General features: G+C 43.2%; 1 protein-coding gene across 5 annotated transcripts in view; it reads right to left on the bottom strand.

The window, feature by feature from the left end:
* Positions 1 to 217: 217 nt before the first annotated feature.
* The window catches only part of LOC105698623 (heterogeneous nuclear ribonucleoprotein 27C), a 30,819-nt gene continuing 16,358 nt past the window's right edge, over positions 218 to 14,678 (bottom strand). For 2 of the 5 annotated variants that reach the window (XM_012423017.1, XM_012423013.1), the window contains one exon: positions 218 to 2,932. In XM_012423017.1, coding sequence (XP_012278440.1) covers positions 2,799 to 2,932 — 134 coding nt within the window. In that variant the 3' untranslated portion in view covers positions 218 to 2,798. The other 3 variants (XM_012423016.1, XM_012423014.1, XM_012423015.1) reach the window with 3 other exon arrangements.

The following is a 14,678-nucleotide window of genomic DNA, read 5'->3' on the forward strand; positions in this document are numbered from 1 at the left end:
TAAGTATTTTCACGAGTTATTTTCACACGACACGGAATCGCAAGAAGGTAGCAGGGACTCCCGGAAATCTTAAATAAAAATTCTTACCTTATCATTTAAATACCAGTAGAATGGAAAAGACACAAAGCCCAGTTATATCGACTATGCGGATGAAATGTCCAATATCGTGGACAACCTTGACTCGTTGAAGATCTCGGTTCTTACCCTACGTTTTAAATGTAAATCTAAATTTATACTAGCTTGGGTCCACTCGCGCCTATTGTTCGCTCTTAGCCGTTAGCCAAAGAACAGTGTACTTTCTTTTTATCTTACATTTCCGGTACGATATTCTTGCTTGACTCGTCTTGGTGCTCGCACGAATGCGTCACTGTTCTTCCCTTTTCTTGGACGTTACATCTCTGCGAGTTTCGTTATTTGCCTATGTCGATTCTATCTCTAAATTTGGAAGGCACCAAATTTACAGCGAAACTTACTCGGGACAATCAGAAAGGGAAGAATAAAAACTGAAGAAACCTCGAAAAGAAAGATAAGCAGCACCGAGTAACGAAAATACTCTGTTAGAATTTTCTGGAAATTTTTCCGCGAGTTGGATGTTCGCCAAGGCGGCCATCTTGGTTTCGTGATCTCGGACCCCGACGCGACCGACAGTCCTCTTTCAAATAGGTAAAAAAAACTTCGAAATAAGCCAAAATCCAGTGCCGATATATGGCAAATTCAATTTTTGTCCTCGGTACTTTCGCTAGCAGCGTTTTTCCTTCGATTTACTGCGTCCTGCGACATGCAAGGCGTTTCACCTTAGCTCCAAGAGCCTCGCGTCATCCACCCAGAAAAATGTACGGGGCGTCTAGGAAATAAACTTCCTACGGCAAAAATTGAAAAACAAAAGGATTAGAAATCGACTCTCAAGGAAGACGATCTCGGGGCCACTCGTTCTAATGTGAGCCTCGTTAATCTCTTTTATTTTCCCACTTCGTTTAAATACTGACAGCGCTAAGCATCCGAATATGGCCACTGGTGAAAATTTGGTGGTTTCGATAAGACTAATTATCCAGCAAACCCTTTACTTTTTTTCTCGGTTTATAAAAATTCGATTCGAGTCCTTAACCTCCCCGAGTACCGATAGTTGTCGCAATTATCGTCCTGAAAGGGAAAAAAGCCAAACCCCTCCTATGTCCACAGCTTCTTAGCCGAACTCCTGACTTAACTCTAATGGACGTGTTAGCGCTTAAGTAGCATCCAGTATAATAATCTGCCGTACCGAAACCTAAGCTTTGTACAGGACCCTCAACAGAAGAGAGTCTCCATGACGCGCCGCAAGTGTTGGACTTATGTTTTAAGGCGGTGTTCTCGGTTCTCGTAGTAATTTCCAATCTGCCGGAATTCATTTCCGCTGGCCCTCCGGTTGTCTCGAAAGTTCAGACTTCGTCTAGTCGGATAGATATAATCACTTAAATTAATCGTTCGATCGTTTCTCATACACGTCAATTATCCTCCGACGTTAGATGAGGTGTTTCGAGTACTCGGGGTTTCTACCGCGACGAGTCACAAAAAAGGAGTCCCTAAGTTAACGTTCTTTTCTTTTTTAACGGGGAGAAACTTAAGAGGGTGCGAGGACGCGAGGAGAGGCCTGGAAAACAAAGTAAAAGGAGGCGGCTGGACGAGGTAAAATGCGAAGTCTCCCTCGTGAAATAAGCAAGGAGTAGTCTAGGATTACTCAGCACGTATATATGTACGGCGATTTTACAAGGTACGTGCGAACACGCACCGCGCCTGATACAAGAGTCGGCCGCCATTTTGGAATCCGGGGCGTCAAGCCGGGAATCGAGGCTCTGCAAAATAATGGTTCCTCCCGTGAAACCACTCAACGTTAACCCTCCACAAAATTGCAGCACCCTTCCTATCGAAAACCACGCAAGAAGGAACCTCCAACCTTTTTTCCTGGATCACGTACGGCCAGCGCAAAAACAAAAACCCTTCTCGAACCTCGCAATACGGTACGCCGCCATGTTTCTTTTACCGCCTGGGCGAGTCAACTCCGTTTCCCATCGATTACCGTCCACCCTCGAAACCGTCGCTCCGCGTAAATGAAGCACCCTTTCCCTTTTCTTCCCAAGGGAGATCACAAACGTTTAAGAAAAAAGCCGACAAACTGCCGAGATGCGGTTTCGCCGGCGAAGCGCGGCTCGCGTCCGGCCGCCGCCATCTTGGATTCGCGCGCACTCGCGTCTCCGCAAGCTTTACACCCGCCGTGCGTCTCCCAAATTCATATTCCCCGAGGATCGAGATACCTCCAACTCGTTAAAAAGATCTCGATACACGGAACCCTCGACCGGCGTTATTCCAGCTCATAGAGACAGTAAATCCCGGCCGACAACCGTGCACGCGTCGAGCTCTCCCGCAGATTTCCTTGCGTTCGTAAGCTCTCGAGTAAAGAAACTGAAAAAAGGGACAATAACGACGATAATCGAATACGCTCGTTACAGATTCGTCTGTCGGCCCTCTCAATGGCAGATAATCTCGCTTTTTCACCCCTACACTCGCTCCCTCTGCCAGCCTCACGCACTCATTCTGGACCCGCGATTCGCACTTGCACACTTGCACGCACACTTACTGCACTCGGCACGTATTCATGGGTTCCTCGTATCTGATTCTTTTTCTTTTTTTTTTTCTCAATCCTTTTCGCTCAGGTTTCTCAAGGTCGGCAGGAAGCGAGCCCGAGGCATGTACTTATCACCTCGACTATGGGCGCAACCCGCTTACGCACGGGGCCAAGAGGGAAAGAGAGACCTCGTTAATCCTTAGCGACGATAGGGATGGTAATTGTTGACGCCGGATCCCGCGTAACCCCTTTGGGGCCCTCCGCTGCTGTAGCTGTCGTTGGTTCCTGGGGCGGCGGGAACGCTCGCGAGGGTCGATGATCCGTATCCGGAGCCTGTTAGAATCGCACAAAAGAACGTAGTACTGGTGCTAGGACATGTTAGACCGCGGACGAGGAGATAGGCGAGATAAGGAGGAGCGGGACGAGTCGTTCACCCGCCGAGGGTTGTTAAGGGTGGCGGATCGTCGAGGCTTTGGAACTTTTTGGTGGACTTGGCGAGAGTATTTACGGAACGATCGCCAAGTACGGACTCGGCAAGCCGGATTTTTCAACCAACCAGGAGTCGAAGAGCGACTCGCTAGCGATTTCTCGACGAATGTCGCTCCAGGCGAAATATGGAGACACGAATAGCGTTTGGAAAGTCTCGAGTTATGAAAATAATCCTGGTTATTATATTCCGTGTGTATATGCCGAGAAGAAGTGATATCTCTTTTCTTTTTTGTCAAGGCAAGGACGTCTAGATTCATCGACGGCGGAGTCAGATTGGCAGGTGAAGTCAAGTCTTTCCTTACTCAATGGGACATTTATGGCGATCTCCATGTGTGCAATATATGTGTATATGTTTATACGTACTACTTGTATAAATGCCGTCAAATCTTTTTCTTCATTCAAGGTATTGTAGAATTTGTAGTTTCGGGAGGTTGGGATAGGTTAAGGTCAGGTAACGTGAGATAGACGACGTTAATATAGACGTTAAGACCGGCGTTGCCCGGGCTAGTTTCGCGTGGTATTATTCTTTTTTTATAATTCAGTCAGGGACCCCATAGGCTCAGTTTCTAGGGGATGATTTATCCTTCGAATTAATTCCCGGCGCGGTTTTTATCGGCGTGATCGACGCGTCCGTCGACTTCGATTTCGAAACATCTTGTTGCGAATTAAAAAAAATGAATTAGCTCATTTTTTATTAACGAGAAATGTTTCCTACCAAGGAGTCACGTATCGAAGATCGCGCGAAAAATTCCGTCCCGGAGAAGAGATGTCTAGGAATACCGAGCGAGGTCGAATTTGAAAAAATCCACGCATAAATTCCCTCTCCATTCTTTTCTCAGCGACCGAAGTGGACGTCGACGAGAACCGAGCACAACGTCATGAAACTCAGTTTGTTTAGATTAATTTAATACATACCATCGTCGCCACCACCTTGCAGCGGTCATATTTACTCTCCTATTAAACAGTCCACTAACTTAATTCCCTAAGTACGAACCCTATAAACGAGTTACAAGTATACATCGAGAATGACAGCCGAAGGCATTCATAGAAAATGGCGATTCTTCCGCCAACGTCGATCGAGTCAAGGAAAACAATCGGGATCCCATCTAAAAGTCGTATCACGTGGATAAGTACTCGGGTAAAGATTTCTCGCGTGTTACAGGCACCGCGTGGACGAAAGAAAAGAAAAAAGAAACCTGGAATCTCGCGTGAATGAGCAAAAATTTCGTAAAGGGAGTACCGTCGTGTGCGTTATAAATTGCAAAGTTCGATCTGCCGCTACCTACAAATTTTGGAAAATCTTTCTTCCCCGAAATATCGAGAAAACCGAGCCCGCTCGGTTCGATCTCCCCCACTATCGACGACTTTCTCACGTTTTCGCGTTTTTTTTTTATATCTCGACTGAGTCGCGCGCCAAGAGCACGGCACGTACGCGGCAGAGTTTCTTTACGGGAACGTTTCTAAATCTCACGTCTATCGAATCCTGCTGATAAAACGTGACAATGATTTAGGCTTCCAGGAGTAATATCCGGTCTCAATGAAAGCTCGTCTAAAGGTCGATGCAGTCGCTCGTTAGTCGCGTAAGATCTTTAAGAGTACTTTCGCACGTCTTTGCTGACATTTCTTCTACCCCTCCGTTGCAACGCGAATCTCAAGCCCCTTTTGAGTCCCTCCAGGGTGAATTAGCTTTCTGGCCAATCGAATTGTCTAACGTCTGTAAGGGTGGTAATTCGTGTGCTGTGTCAAGGAGAACCGCTGAGGACCAGGAGCTGCGTCACCGTTTTGGATGAAAATCGGGCTGCCGGTCTCGTTGACCTTGAATTTTGGGATCGGGGAGGCTTCTGTGGGAAGAAAGGAGAAAATTGTTTTATACACGTGGGATCTAGTGGGCCAAGGATTGTCGAGTGAAAAATGATGTTGGGGCGAGAGGCAACCGAAACGTAACTTCGACTTTCCATGGTACCAGCAATAAAAACAAGCCAAAGTCAAGATCATTTTTCACTTCATCGTATGAAAGCACTTCCTGGATAAATGAACAATCGCTACTTAAAGAATTCTGCTCAGTTTTTCAAAAATCGGAATATTTCCTTCTTTCACCCATCCTGAGAGTACTTTATACAGAAATTCGGACATGACAGTGGGCGGTGGTATATTAAATATTAATGGGATGGATAAATAGTCGTAGGTTAGGGATACAATCTCGGTCGAATGAATGGTTCGTGAATTAAAAAAAAAAAAAAATGGAAAAAGTGCAAAATGGAGTTTTCTTAACCGCTACGCTACTCGAATTTGTCAATGAACTCATTAAGGGAAATAGACCTGAATCCGCCGAACGTCAAGTGTTCACTCAGAGATAAAGTTATTATTAAAAAAATAAAATAAAACAAGTCGTACAATATTTCTCAGCGACAGTATCTGCAAAACCACGCAAAATCACCACCACCAAAATTACACACTTCCGACAGTTTTCCTTTTTTTTTTGTTCCGCTATTTAATGTCCGTCTATTAATAATAAATACTTCTACGATCGAGTGCGCAGCTCAACGCGTATGCAAAGGTCTGCATTTTTGCGACGACTTCTCGTAATCGATAGAAAATTATAAATAATTAGTTATTCCAAGATCACCCATTGTGGAGCAAAATAGAGAGCACCGTCTCTTATACTCGTGCTCTCGTATCTCTTATCATCGACAGGATCGGGTGGGATCGGACCAGGGGAAATTGTTAATAATAACGTAATTTGCATTTTCCGTGCTCCAAGTACAACCCGGAGACATACACGAGCTCGAATGTCGAAAAGAACTCCAAAAAGGAACTTCGAGCTCTTCCGACTCTTCGCAAAATTTCGATAAAAAATAATTTTGAATATTCTTTTTCAATGACTATTCCCACGCGTTATATTAAAAATCGAGCTTTTTCAAAGCCGGGTGAAATCCTCACATAAAAAGTTCAGTTTCAATTTGAATTAGAAAGAAAAGAATTTTCATGTAAAATGTGCAGTAGCAAAAAATGAAATTGAAAAAGAAAATTGAGGAAAATCGTGCACGTCTCCAGGTTTACGGGGAGCAGGTTTCCCTAAATCTGGTTAATATACACTCGACACAGTCATCTTCGTATCACTGCAATAATCAACAATCGTGGTCATGTTATACCGAATGTATGTGCGAAATATCGTACCCGCCACATTGGTTACAAATACAATACTTCTAATAAAGAGACCGTAATATAGTACAGAAAGGAAACATCGTCCTCGTTAAGGTGAATTACGATTAACCACAGGAGACACGTATATTAATTAATGGTCACAGTTCACTTTCTTTCCCGAGTTTTGGCGGTCTTAAATGCAACAAGCAGCTTAATTCGTAGGCTTAACCCTCGTTACGTATCGACTATATAATCGTAGATGGTCAATTAATAACGAATTAACACGCTAATCGGTTACCTTTAATGCCTTAAATAACATCCGTAAGTGTACTGTCTAATAGGGCTTTCCTTTTGTGTTAATCTGGTCTTGACATCTAATTAACCATTAACTCTTAACTCCGAGAAGAACTTATCGATTAAGGCTCGTTTACGGTATTTTATCTCCCACTTATTCCAGGGTCTTCTACTCTCTCTCTCTCTCTCTCCCTCTCTTTCTCTCCTTCTCTCGCTTTCTCTTTCTCTCTTTCTCTCTCTCTACTTAACTCTTGCGACTTAACGGACTTATCAGCACTCACTCTCGACTCTCTCTCACTCTCGTCTCCCATTTTCTCTCAACCAAACGTACCCCCTCGGACTCTCGATTTTTCACGTTAAATTTAATTGTTTATCCGTGTTAAGTGGATCACTTATGTGGGAAATACGGTCGTTAGAGCTTTCGGATCCTCCTCGGTTGCCGATAAACGTCCACCCCTTTTTGTATGAAAATTCGGAATAATTGCAATTTCTCCTCATTCAGGGTACTTTCTTTCGTGTTATCGCCTATTGTTTCCCCTCGATCTCGTGGTCTGTCACAGCTGCGGCTTCGCGGAAACTTTCTTTCAGAGATCCTATATTACCCGAGAATGACCATTTGCAGTTTCCGGCCAACCTGGACGGTTTTGCACGTGTCGGGGTTAAATTTTTCGGCAAATTCAATTTCCGCGATTATTTGCAATGAAACGGGTGAATTCCTGAGACTAATGGTTTCATCCATGTCGGAAAAAAAGAGATCGTTGATGTTTCCTTTTTTACATACACGCGTGATTTTTCTTATTTAAATGTTTTGTCGGAAATTGTGGAAGTCAGTAGGAGAGATAATAATGAAAAATAAAAATGCGTAACTTCGACCGAACAATGTGCAAAATCGTGCAAAATCGTGCAGGGGGGCCGAAAACTCCGCAGGGTCGTTCCCACCTAATCCGGTGCCTTAACTTTTTAGTGACTGAGAAATGGCGGTAGATTGCACTTTGCGATCGTCATCCTAAAATCTAAATTATACATGTAACGTGTGTCTCTGTCTCTCGCCCGTGAGTGTACACGCAGACCGATTTTTCATATACAAATAATGTATGTATATATATAAATATACATCTAAGTAGGGTGGTTGTGATCGCGGTATAAAATAATATACAACAGTACATCGTTGCGTTAAATATTAATAGTCTGGGCACTAGCATTAGCTATAGTTAATAGCAATAAGGACATAACAGTAACAATAGTAGTAATCAGTACCGGAGGTCAATAATCCGCACATTATACGACTTACACTGACGAGGGATATATATATAAATATAAATATTGTATATATACATCTATACGTGTATATAAATATTCCGAGGGATCAGTGGCAACGATCCTAACACGCGTTGCGCATAAAAATTGGCCCGCTTGCTTTAATCCTAATTTATCAAATAATTTATCAAATAATTTGTTAATAATCTACTAGTATTACCATTAACGAGTGCCTCTTAGTTTCCCGGTTGTGTGGATTTTCGCGAAGCCTACGCCGGCGAGATCTCGGGGGTGTGAGAGAAGAAAAAAAAATGGAAAAAAAGGTTTAAACAACGACGGAACGAAAAGCTCGACCAGGCCGCCGTAAGCTTCGCCCCCTTAAGACGAAACCTTATTTACCCCCTCGGTTGTTTGCTTATTAGCTCGTTATTGTTAATTTAATTATTGTTAACGATAGTTACCGACTCGCTAGACCGCAGGCTGTGACAGAATACGAGTGGAGTGATCCTGGCTCGACCTTTATCACGGCTCCTAATGTTTCCCAAAGATTCTTTCCACTCGTAGCTTTTCTTTTTCCCCACTTTCCGCACTTCTCTTATTTTCTCATCGACCGTTTTTTCCTCGGATTCTTCGCTCCTGGCTGATTTCTATGGCGACATGTGTACGAATTTCTAATCGGCCCTTAATTTTTCCAGAGGCCAAGTGTCGTCTTAACGTAATCCCCCTTGGAGGCATGCTCGGAGCGGGAGACTTGGAAAATTCGTTCCTCCTTTTCGCCGACTGTAAATTATTGCGGAAATTTGGTGCAACGGAACCATGCAATTTAAGCGGTGGCATTTAAACCAAAGAGGTGCACTACGCAAGGAGGAACGACGGGGGCCGGAGAGAAGTAATGGCTTAGAAAAGAAATAAATCCTCTACTACTTCTAATTCTCTTAAAACAGTTAATGCAGATCTCGCTTAAAAGCCGCTTCCTTTAAATGCATACAATCGTTACTCGAAATAGTTGCTCCAGGAGCGTTTTTCTCGTAATGAGAACAATGGCTAAATGAAGAATAAAAATAATCGAGGCTTCGAACTGCCGATTTTGGGGCAATAAAGAGAGAGTTGACAGCATCGTTACAGCCCGACATTTCAGGGACGTGCGAAATTCATATCTACAATTAAAATGATAACCGTGAGACTGTAAGATGCATTCTCGAAACCATCCTCGCCGACTTTCAGGGAGTACATACTTTTCTGGATTTTCGTTACCGCGGGATTTCTAATTGATTAGACAATCCCGATATCCCGGCGCGTCGACATCGTTAAATTACAGAAGTAAATGCGGCTTAAGAAAGAAAGGAGGGGAGACGATAAAAAAAAAGGAAAATAAAAGTCAATTCGGAATCGTGTCGTACTTTCGAAAAATAAACGGAGTTTCGTCTACGAGATCAAACGGTCGCCTCGACTGAAACATGTGACACGGGTTTATGCTAATCCATCGCAGCTTCATTTGGCACGTGAAGATTAATTATACAAAGACACTTCGAGTTATGCTTAATACAAGGAACGCCTGTATAATAAGTTATTAAGTTATTTGTACCGGAATGCCCTTAACTCGTAATTACCTCTATAAGTTCTATGCAAGCCAAGACACTTGTGTATCCTTATCGTATTATCTTTATCCACGGGACCTTTAAACCGAAAGTCCGGAATCTCGGGAGGACCTCCGGGGAAATTTTCCGACATCCCATCCCTTTTGTATTTACAGGTCAATTAATAATATACGTATATTATTATATACACATATACCGATGTCGATTCCCAAGGGAACGAAAAACCGTCCAAGGCAGGGTGTGCCTAGGGATCTACGTTCTTTCTTCTTCTAAATTTTCACCTTATCGAGTATGTACTCCCTTAATATGGCTTACCAATAAATTCCATTATTAGATTGCATTAAAAAAAAAAAAGAACATAAAGAAAATGATCTGCAAATGCAAAGCAATGGTCAGACGCTCGGCGGGCGAATCCAAAAGTCGTAAAAAAGTTGATAACAAAGCTTAAAGAAAAAAAAAATAGACCAGGGGATTATGTTAACGGCATTTCCACCGACCGACCATTTGGCGGTCCTCAAAATCAAGGAAAACACGATACAATCGATTCTCTCTCTCTTTCTCTCACTCTCTCTCATTCCTCCGTCCGTGAATCGTGTAAAAACTAGTACAACAACTATATAAAATCCCTAAACGGCCAATTATTAAATAATTCAGTCGTTGAATTACCGGATGGATAATTCATGAAATTTCTACGGTATATATCTCAGGCTTAGCCGCTGCGCCACGTGAACCGAAACCTCAGCAAGTCACTTATCCCCATCCACGTCGAAGAAAAGTGAACGAAATAAAAGCTAAAGTAAAGAAGTAGGACCAAAAGTATAAGTAAAGAAATAATAAAAATAAAAGTGTCCAAAAAAAGAAAAGAAAATAAAATAAAAAAAGAAAAGAGGAAAATAAGAGATTGAACAGCACGCATACACACGCACCTCCGATTCTTTCGCTCGACCAATCGCTCGCCATTCACCCACACAAATTTCCCTTTCTCTCTCCCTTTCTCTCCCCCTCTGTCTCACCCTCTCTCCGTCTCTCCTCGAATCTCTCTCTACATTATACTTTAAAACGTGAATTATTAATAAATTTATATTTCTTCTCGGTTAGCAGGCTACAATACTCGTCACTGCGTCTCTACTTCCGTTCATTTGTAGGTGCGACACAATTCATAATTCATAAATCCATAATCAATAGTTCATAATTCGACGACGACGACGATTTGTATATTAGGATAATGATAGATTATCTACGATTACGATCCCCCTCCCCCTGCTGCCACATACAGTCTCGCAACCTTTGTATATCCGAAAGTCGGGCTCCTCTTAAATATTGAGAAATTATATATATATACACACACACATATATGCATGTATAATATATATGGTTGTTCTTTTTAAATATATATATTTATATATATATTTATATATATTTACGGGGCATGAGCATACATGTACGGGCAGAGCACATGTATGCGCACGCACGTCCATTCCGATGGGCGCGTCTCCCCTTTAGGGACAGACATGTACGTGTACGTCGACCACTATAATATGTAACTGTATACTCTCTATATATAAACTGCTTAATGGAAAGAAGAGGATGCACGGTATACATATACGTATGTACGTATATACACACACACACATACGGCAATATACGTAGGTATGCATATACCTTAAATATTTATGTATATATGTACGAACAGTAATATATATATATCTAGATATACATGTTCATGTATACAGATATATATCTATGTGTATATATATATATATATGTATAAATGTTGTGTGTAGGTAGGAGATAATATAGCGTAATAGTGATTTTCTTGTTTCAATATCTCACGTAATGTAATAACCATCATTCTCGTATCGTTATTATCGGTAATATGTATATATATAACGTGTGGGTCGTGACGATAATTCATTTTTCCCCCGACCACTGATCGCCAGCCCGTGTATGGCGACCCCCCGCCATTTTTTAATTTATACGTCCGCGCGCCATAGCGCGGCCCTTTTTCCCTTATCTTTCACCTCCTCCTCCCTGCTTATCAGTGTGTCTCGCGCGACTCTATCGTTAGCGTTGTGTGTGCTCATTTAAATGTCGACAGAGAGACAATGCGCTTTGGCTTGGTGCACCGTAAAAGGAAGGGGTGCCTGACTCCAAAATCTCCCACCCGGCGCCTCCTCTCGTTACTCATTTTTTTGTCATTTTTTTCGTTTTCTCTTTGACGAGTCAAGCATCCCTGGGTCTTAAATATTCGAGTTATTCGATTACGGGGGACAGGGCGTACTGGGAGTGCCAGTGGACGAGAGACGAGCGAACGTAAAGCCTTGCAGGGTCTTAGCCTTTCCCTGTATCCTGGATGTGACCCCATCCCCCCGTTAAAGCGTACAGTAGTTCTCTCCTCTTGAGGAGCTCAAAAAGTCGGCCGAAAAGAGGATTCCGGTCGCCTCAAGTTGAGCAGCGCTGCGCCCTTCCACCGCTCCTTCCCCCACTCCTACGCTGCGTGTGCTCCGATTGGTTGGCGCACCAGCGAGTGGGCGGAGTCACGGCGAGAAGGCAGTGGCGCTCATCCCGGAGGTTGGACCCGCGACTCAAGATTCTGCTGCGAGCCCTCCCAATTGGAGACGGTTAATCGCCTAGTGTCGTAATGAGTCGCGGGACTCACTTTAATGAATAATTAGGAGCCTTTGTCCAGTCTATCAGGGCCCAAAAACGGCGTCCGTCGAGTTCCCGGGAGTCGAATCGTCGGCGCTTTCTGCACGCGTTCTCGCCGCAGGGCGCTCGTAGGGTTGGCATGATCTTACCGATACAAATCTAAAAGTTAGAGTTTAGTCACATGTACAAAGTCCCGTTATTCATTAATAATAATTTCTCCCTTAATATCATTATTATATCTTTACCGACGTAATTCCTATTACCTTAATTCTCACTAAAACCTGATAAGAAGTCCCTCGGAATCGATCTCGACCGATCGATCGTGATTACTATGCGACTTTGTAAAACTGTGCAGACTCCGGCGTCGAGCCAATCAGAAATAAGTTATCTGACGAACGGTCTAGGATCATCGATGCGCCCCCCCCCCGCCCCCTCCCCCGTTGATCTTTTATCATCACTGCTCTCGAAGTAGGTACTGATTTTCGATTTTTCTCTCTTTCTCCATTACGCCCTCCTCTCGCACTCAAAAAACCCAACCTAAAAATTGGGTAGCCAGGAACTGGACAACTGCGCGAACGTCCGAAATCTCGTTGCCTCATCTCCACCCCTCCCCCTCCCCTCATTTAAAAATGAATGTCAACCTGAAACCTCGAAATGACCATCGAATTTGCGGTGACTTTCCTTAAAATGTCATCTTTAAATTAAATGCAACGGCAGTTGCCACGGTTATGGCGTCCACGCGGTTACCGTGGTTACCGCGTGGACGCCGTATCTATGGCAACCGCGTCCACGGCTTGATAGAATAGAAGTACTTATTAATTATCTCGGATAAATTTGAGATATCTACGACTCAATGGCCACTCCGTTCCTTCGGTCAACGACGAGACAACGTGAAAACTCTCAATGACGAAACCTCCTTCCAGTAAGAATGTAACGTATATATTAAGCGAATGAGCGAGTCAATTAATGGTGTTCACCTCCTGCTTGACTATTAACCACGTTTGTGCTTCTCCAGTCGATCATTAGTCGATCCTCCCCCCTGCCCTCCGGAAACCACCCTCGAGGTATCGAAACGTGAGCGCGCATGTTTACGGACGTAGGTCACATAAGTATTTATTTATATATATGTATATCACTTTTCTTCTCTTGTCGATGCAAGACGCGTCGTTTTTTTTACTAATTGTAAGTCTCACCGTGTAACATTTTGTCTACCTTAAAAAAGGACTTAAAAAGTAACTCCTTATTTAGAAACTTCCTGTATTTAACGTACCTTCCTTTAACCCCTATTACTCACTTTTTGTTTTTACTATTGCGACTATTAACACTCGCAAGGCGATTAATGGATATATATAGATATATATGTATCCCTATATATGTATATATATCAGACGAATACGTTATTAATTCCTTAATCGAAGTCCTACGGTAAACATAATTTAGAATCTCTGGTATATGCTCGCATAAGAAAATCCATTACCTAATTTGTCTGCCTCCCTCGAGTATTAAAGAGGTTCGTAATCGTAGCTGCTCCTTATACATCTGCTTTAATTGTAACAGTTATAGACCCGCTTTAAACTTTTCGGAAAATTCGTTAACTCCCTATCGTTAATATAAACTCTTTGTTTGTTTATTTATCTTTACTCTCTCTCTCTCTCTCGCTCGCTTTTTTTATTTATTTAGTGAAACCTTAGAAGAGTTTGTAGACGCGTGACGCACCGTCGTTAGGAAAGAAAGAACTCAACCCGATTAGCAACGTCAAAAATCAAGAGCCTTCGGAAACGACGATTTCTTTAGGATAATTAATCGATACGTCCAGCAAATTTGGGATCTCCCTTTGATTATTGATTCGCACCTCCCATTGGAAACCCGTTCCCCATCCCTTCGTACGGGGAGAGAGAAGACAACCCGCGTCCTCTCCCTGACGCGTTTCACGAAAGTTTGGAAATTCCAAAAGGAAAAAAAAAATGAAACGTAAGGAAAACGGAAGAACAAAGAGAAAGAAAATTTCGTTAAAAGTCACGGAAAAGCTATGCTGTACATATACGACGGAAGAAACGGAGTAGACGATACAAAAGGAGGGAACAAACTTAAGGGAAGAAAAAGGTACGCGAAGAGCTACATCGATCCTAATAAACGAAGATGAAAACTAGAAAGAGAAGGAAAAGAAACAAAAAGAGCCGCGTCCGCGGATGTTCACGGTCAAGTAGACGTATTAAACATTAAAACGTATTATTTAATTACATAACCAGTCTTCAAGATGGCGGCGTGCGCGCCCACGCCGGGGGGGGAGCCGACCTGTGTCGCGCGCACGCGCGCTCTGGGTTTACGTATACAATTAACATCGTTTAAATTGCGTGTAATATTCAACTCGGCCCTATTATCCCTCGGCAAATCCCTCCCTCTAGATCCTAGTCACACGCGATTCTCCCTAAGCCCTCGCCTTTTGTTGAGTGAATAAAAAATACGGTCGACGCGCGATGCCCTCCGATCGCGGTTCCTCGGTCCGGAGATTCCCCCAAAACGCGCACCATTGCGGTTAGATTTACGAGGTAATTCACTGCAGGAGGTTGTTGCGGAGATCGCGGGAAGTCAGTCGAGTCTGCGGGTCCCCGCGTTGAGCGCGACTGGCCGGAGAAGTAGTGGGGGAA

This window comes from Orussus abietinus, unplaced genomic scaffold (assembly GCF_000612105.2).
Source record: "Orussus abietinus isolate OABI.00-Male unplaced genomic scaffold, Oabi_2.0 scaffold31, whole genome shotgun sequence".
In the NCBI taxonomy this organism is placed as follows: Eukaryota; Metazoa; Arthropoda; class Insecta; order Hymenoptera; family Orussidae; genus Orussus; species Orussus abietinus.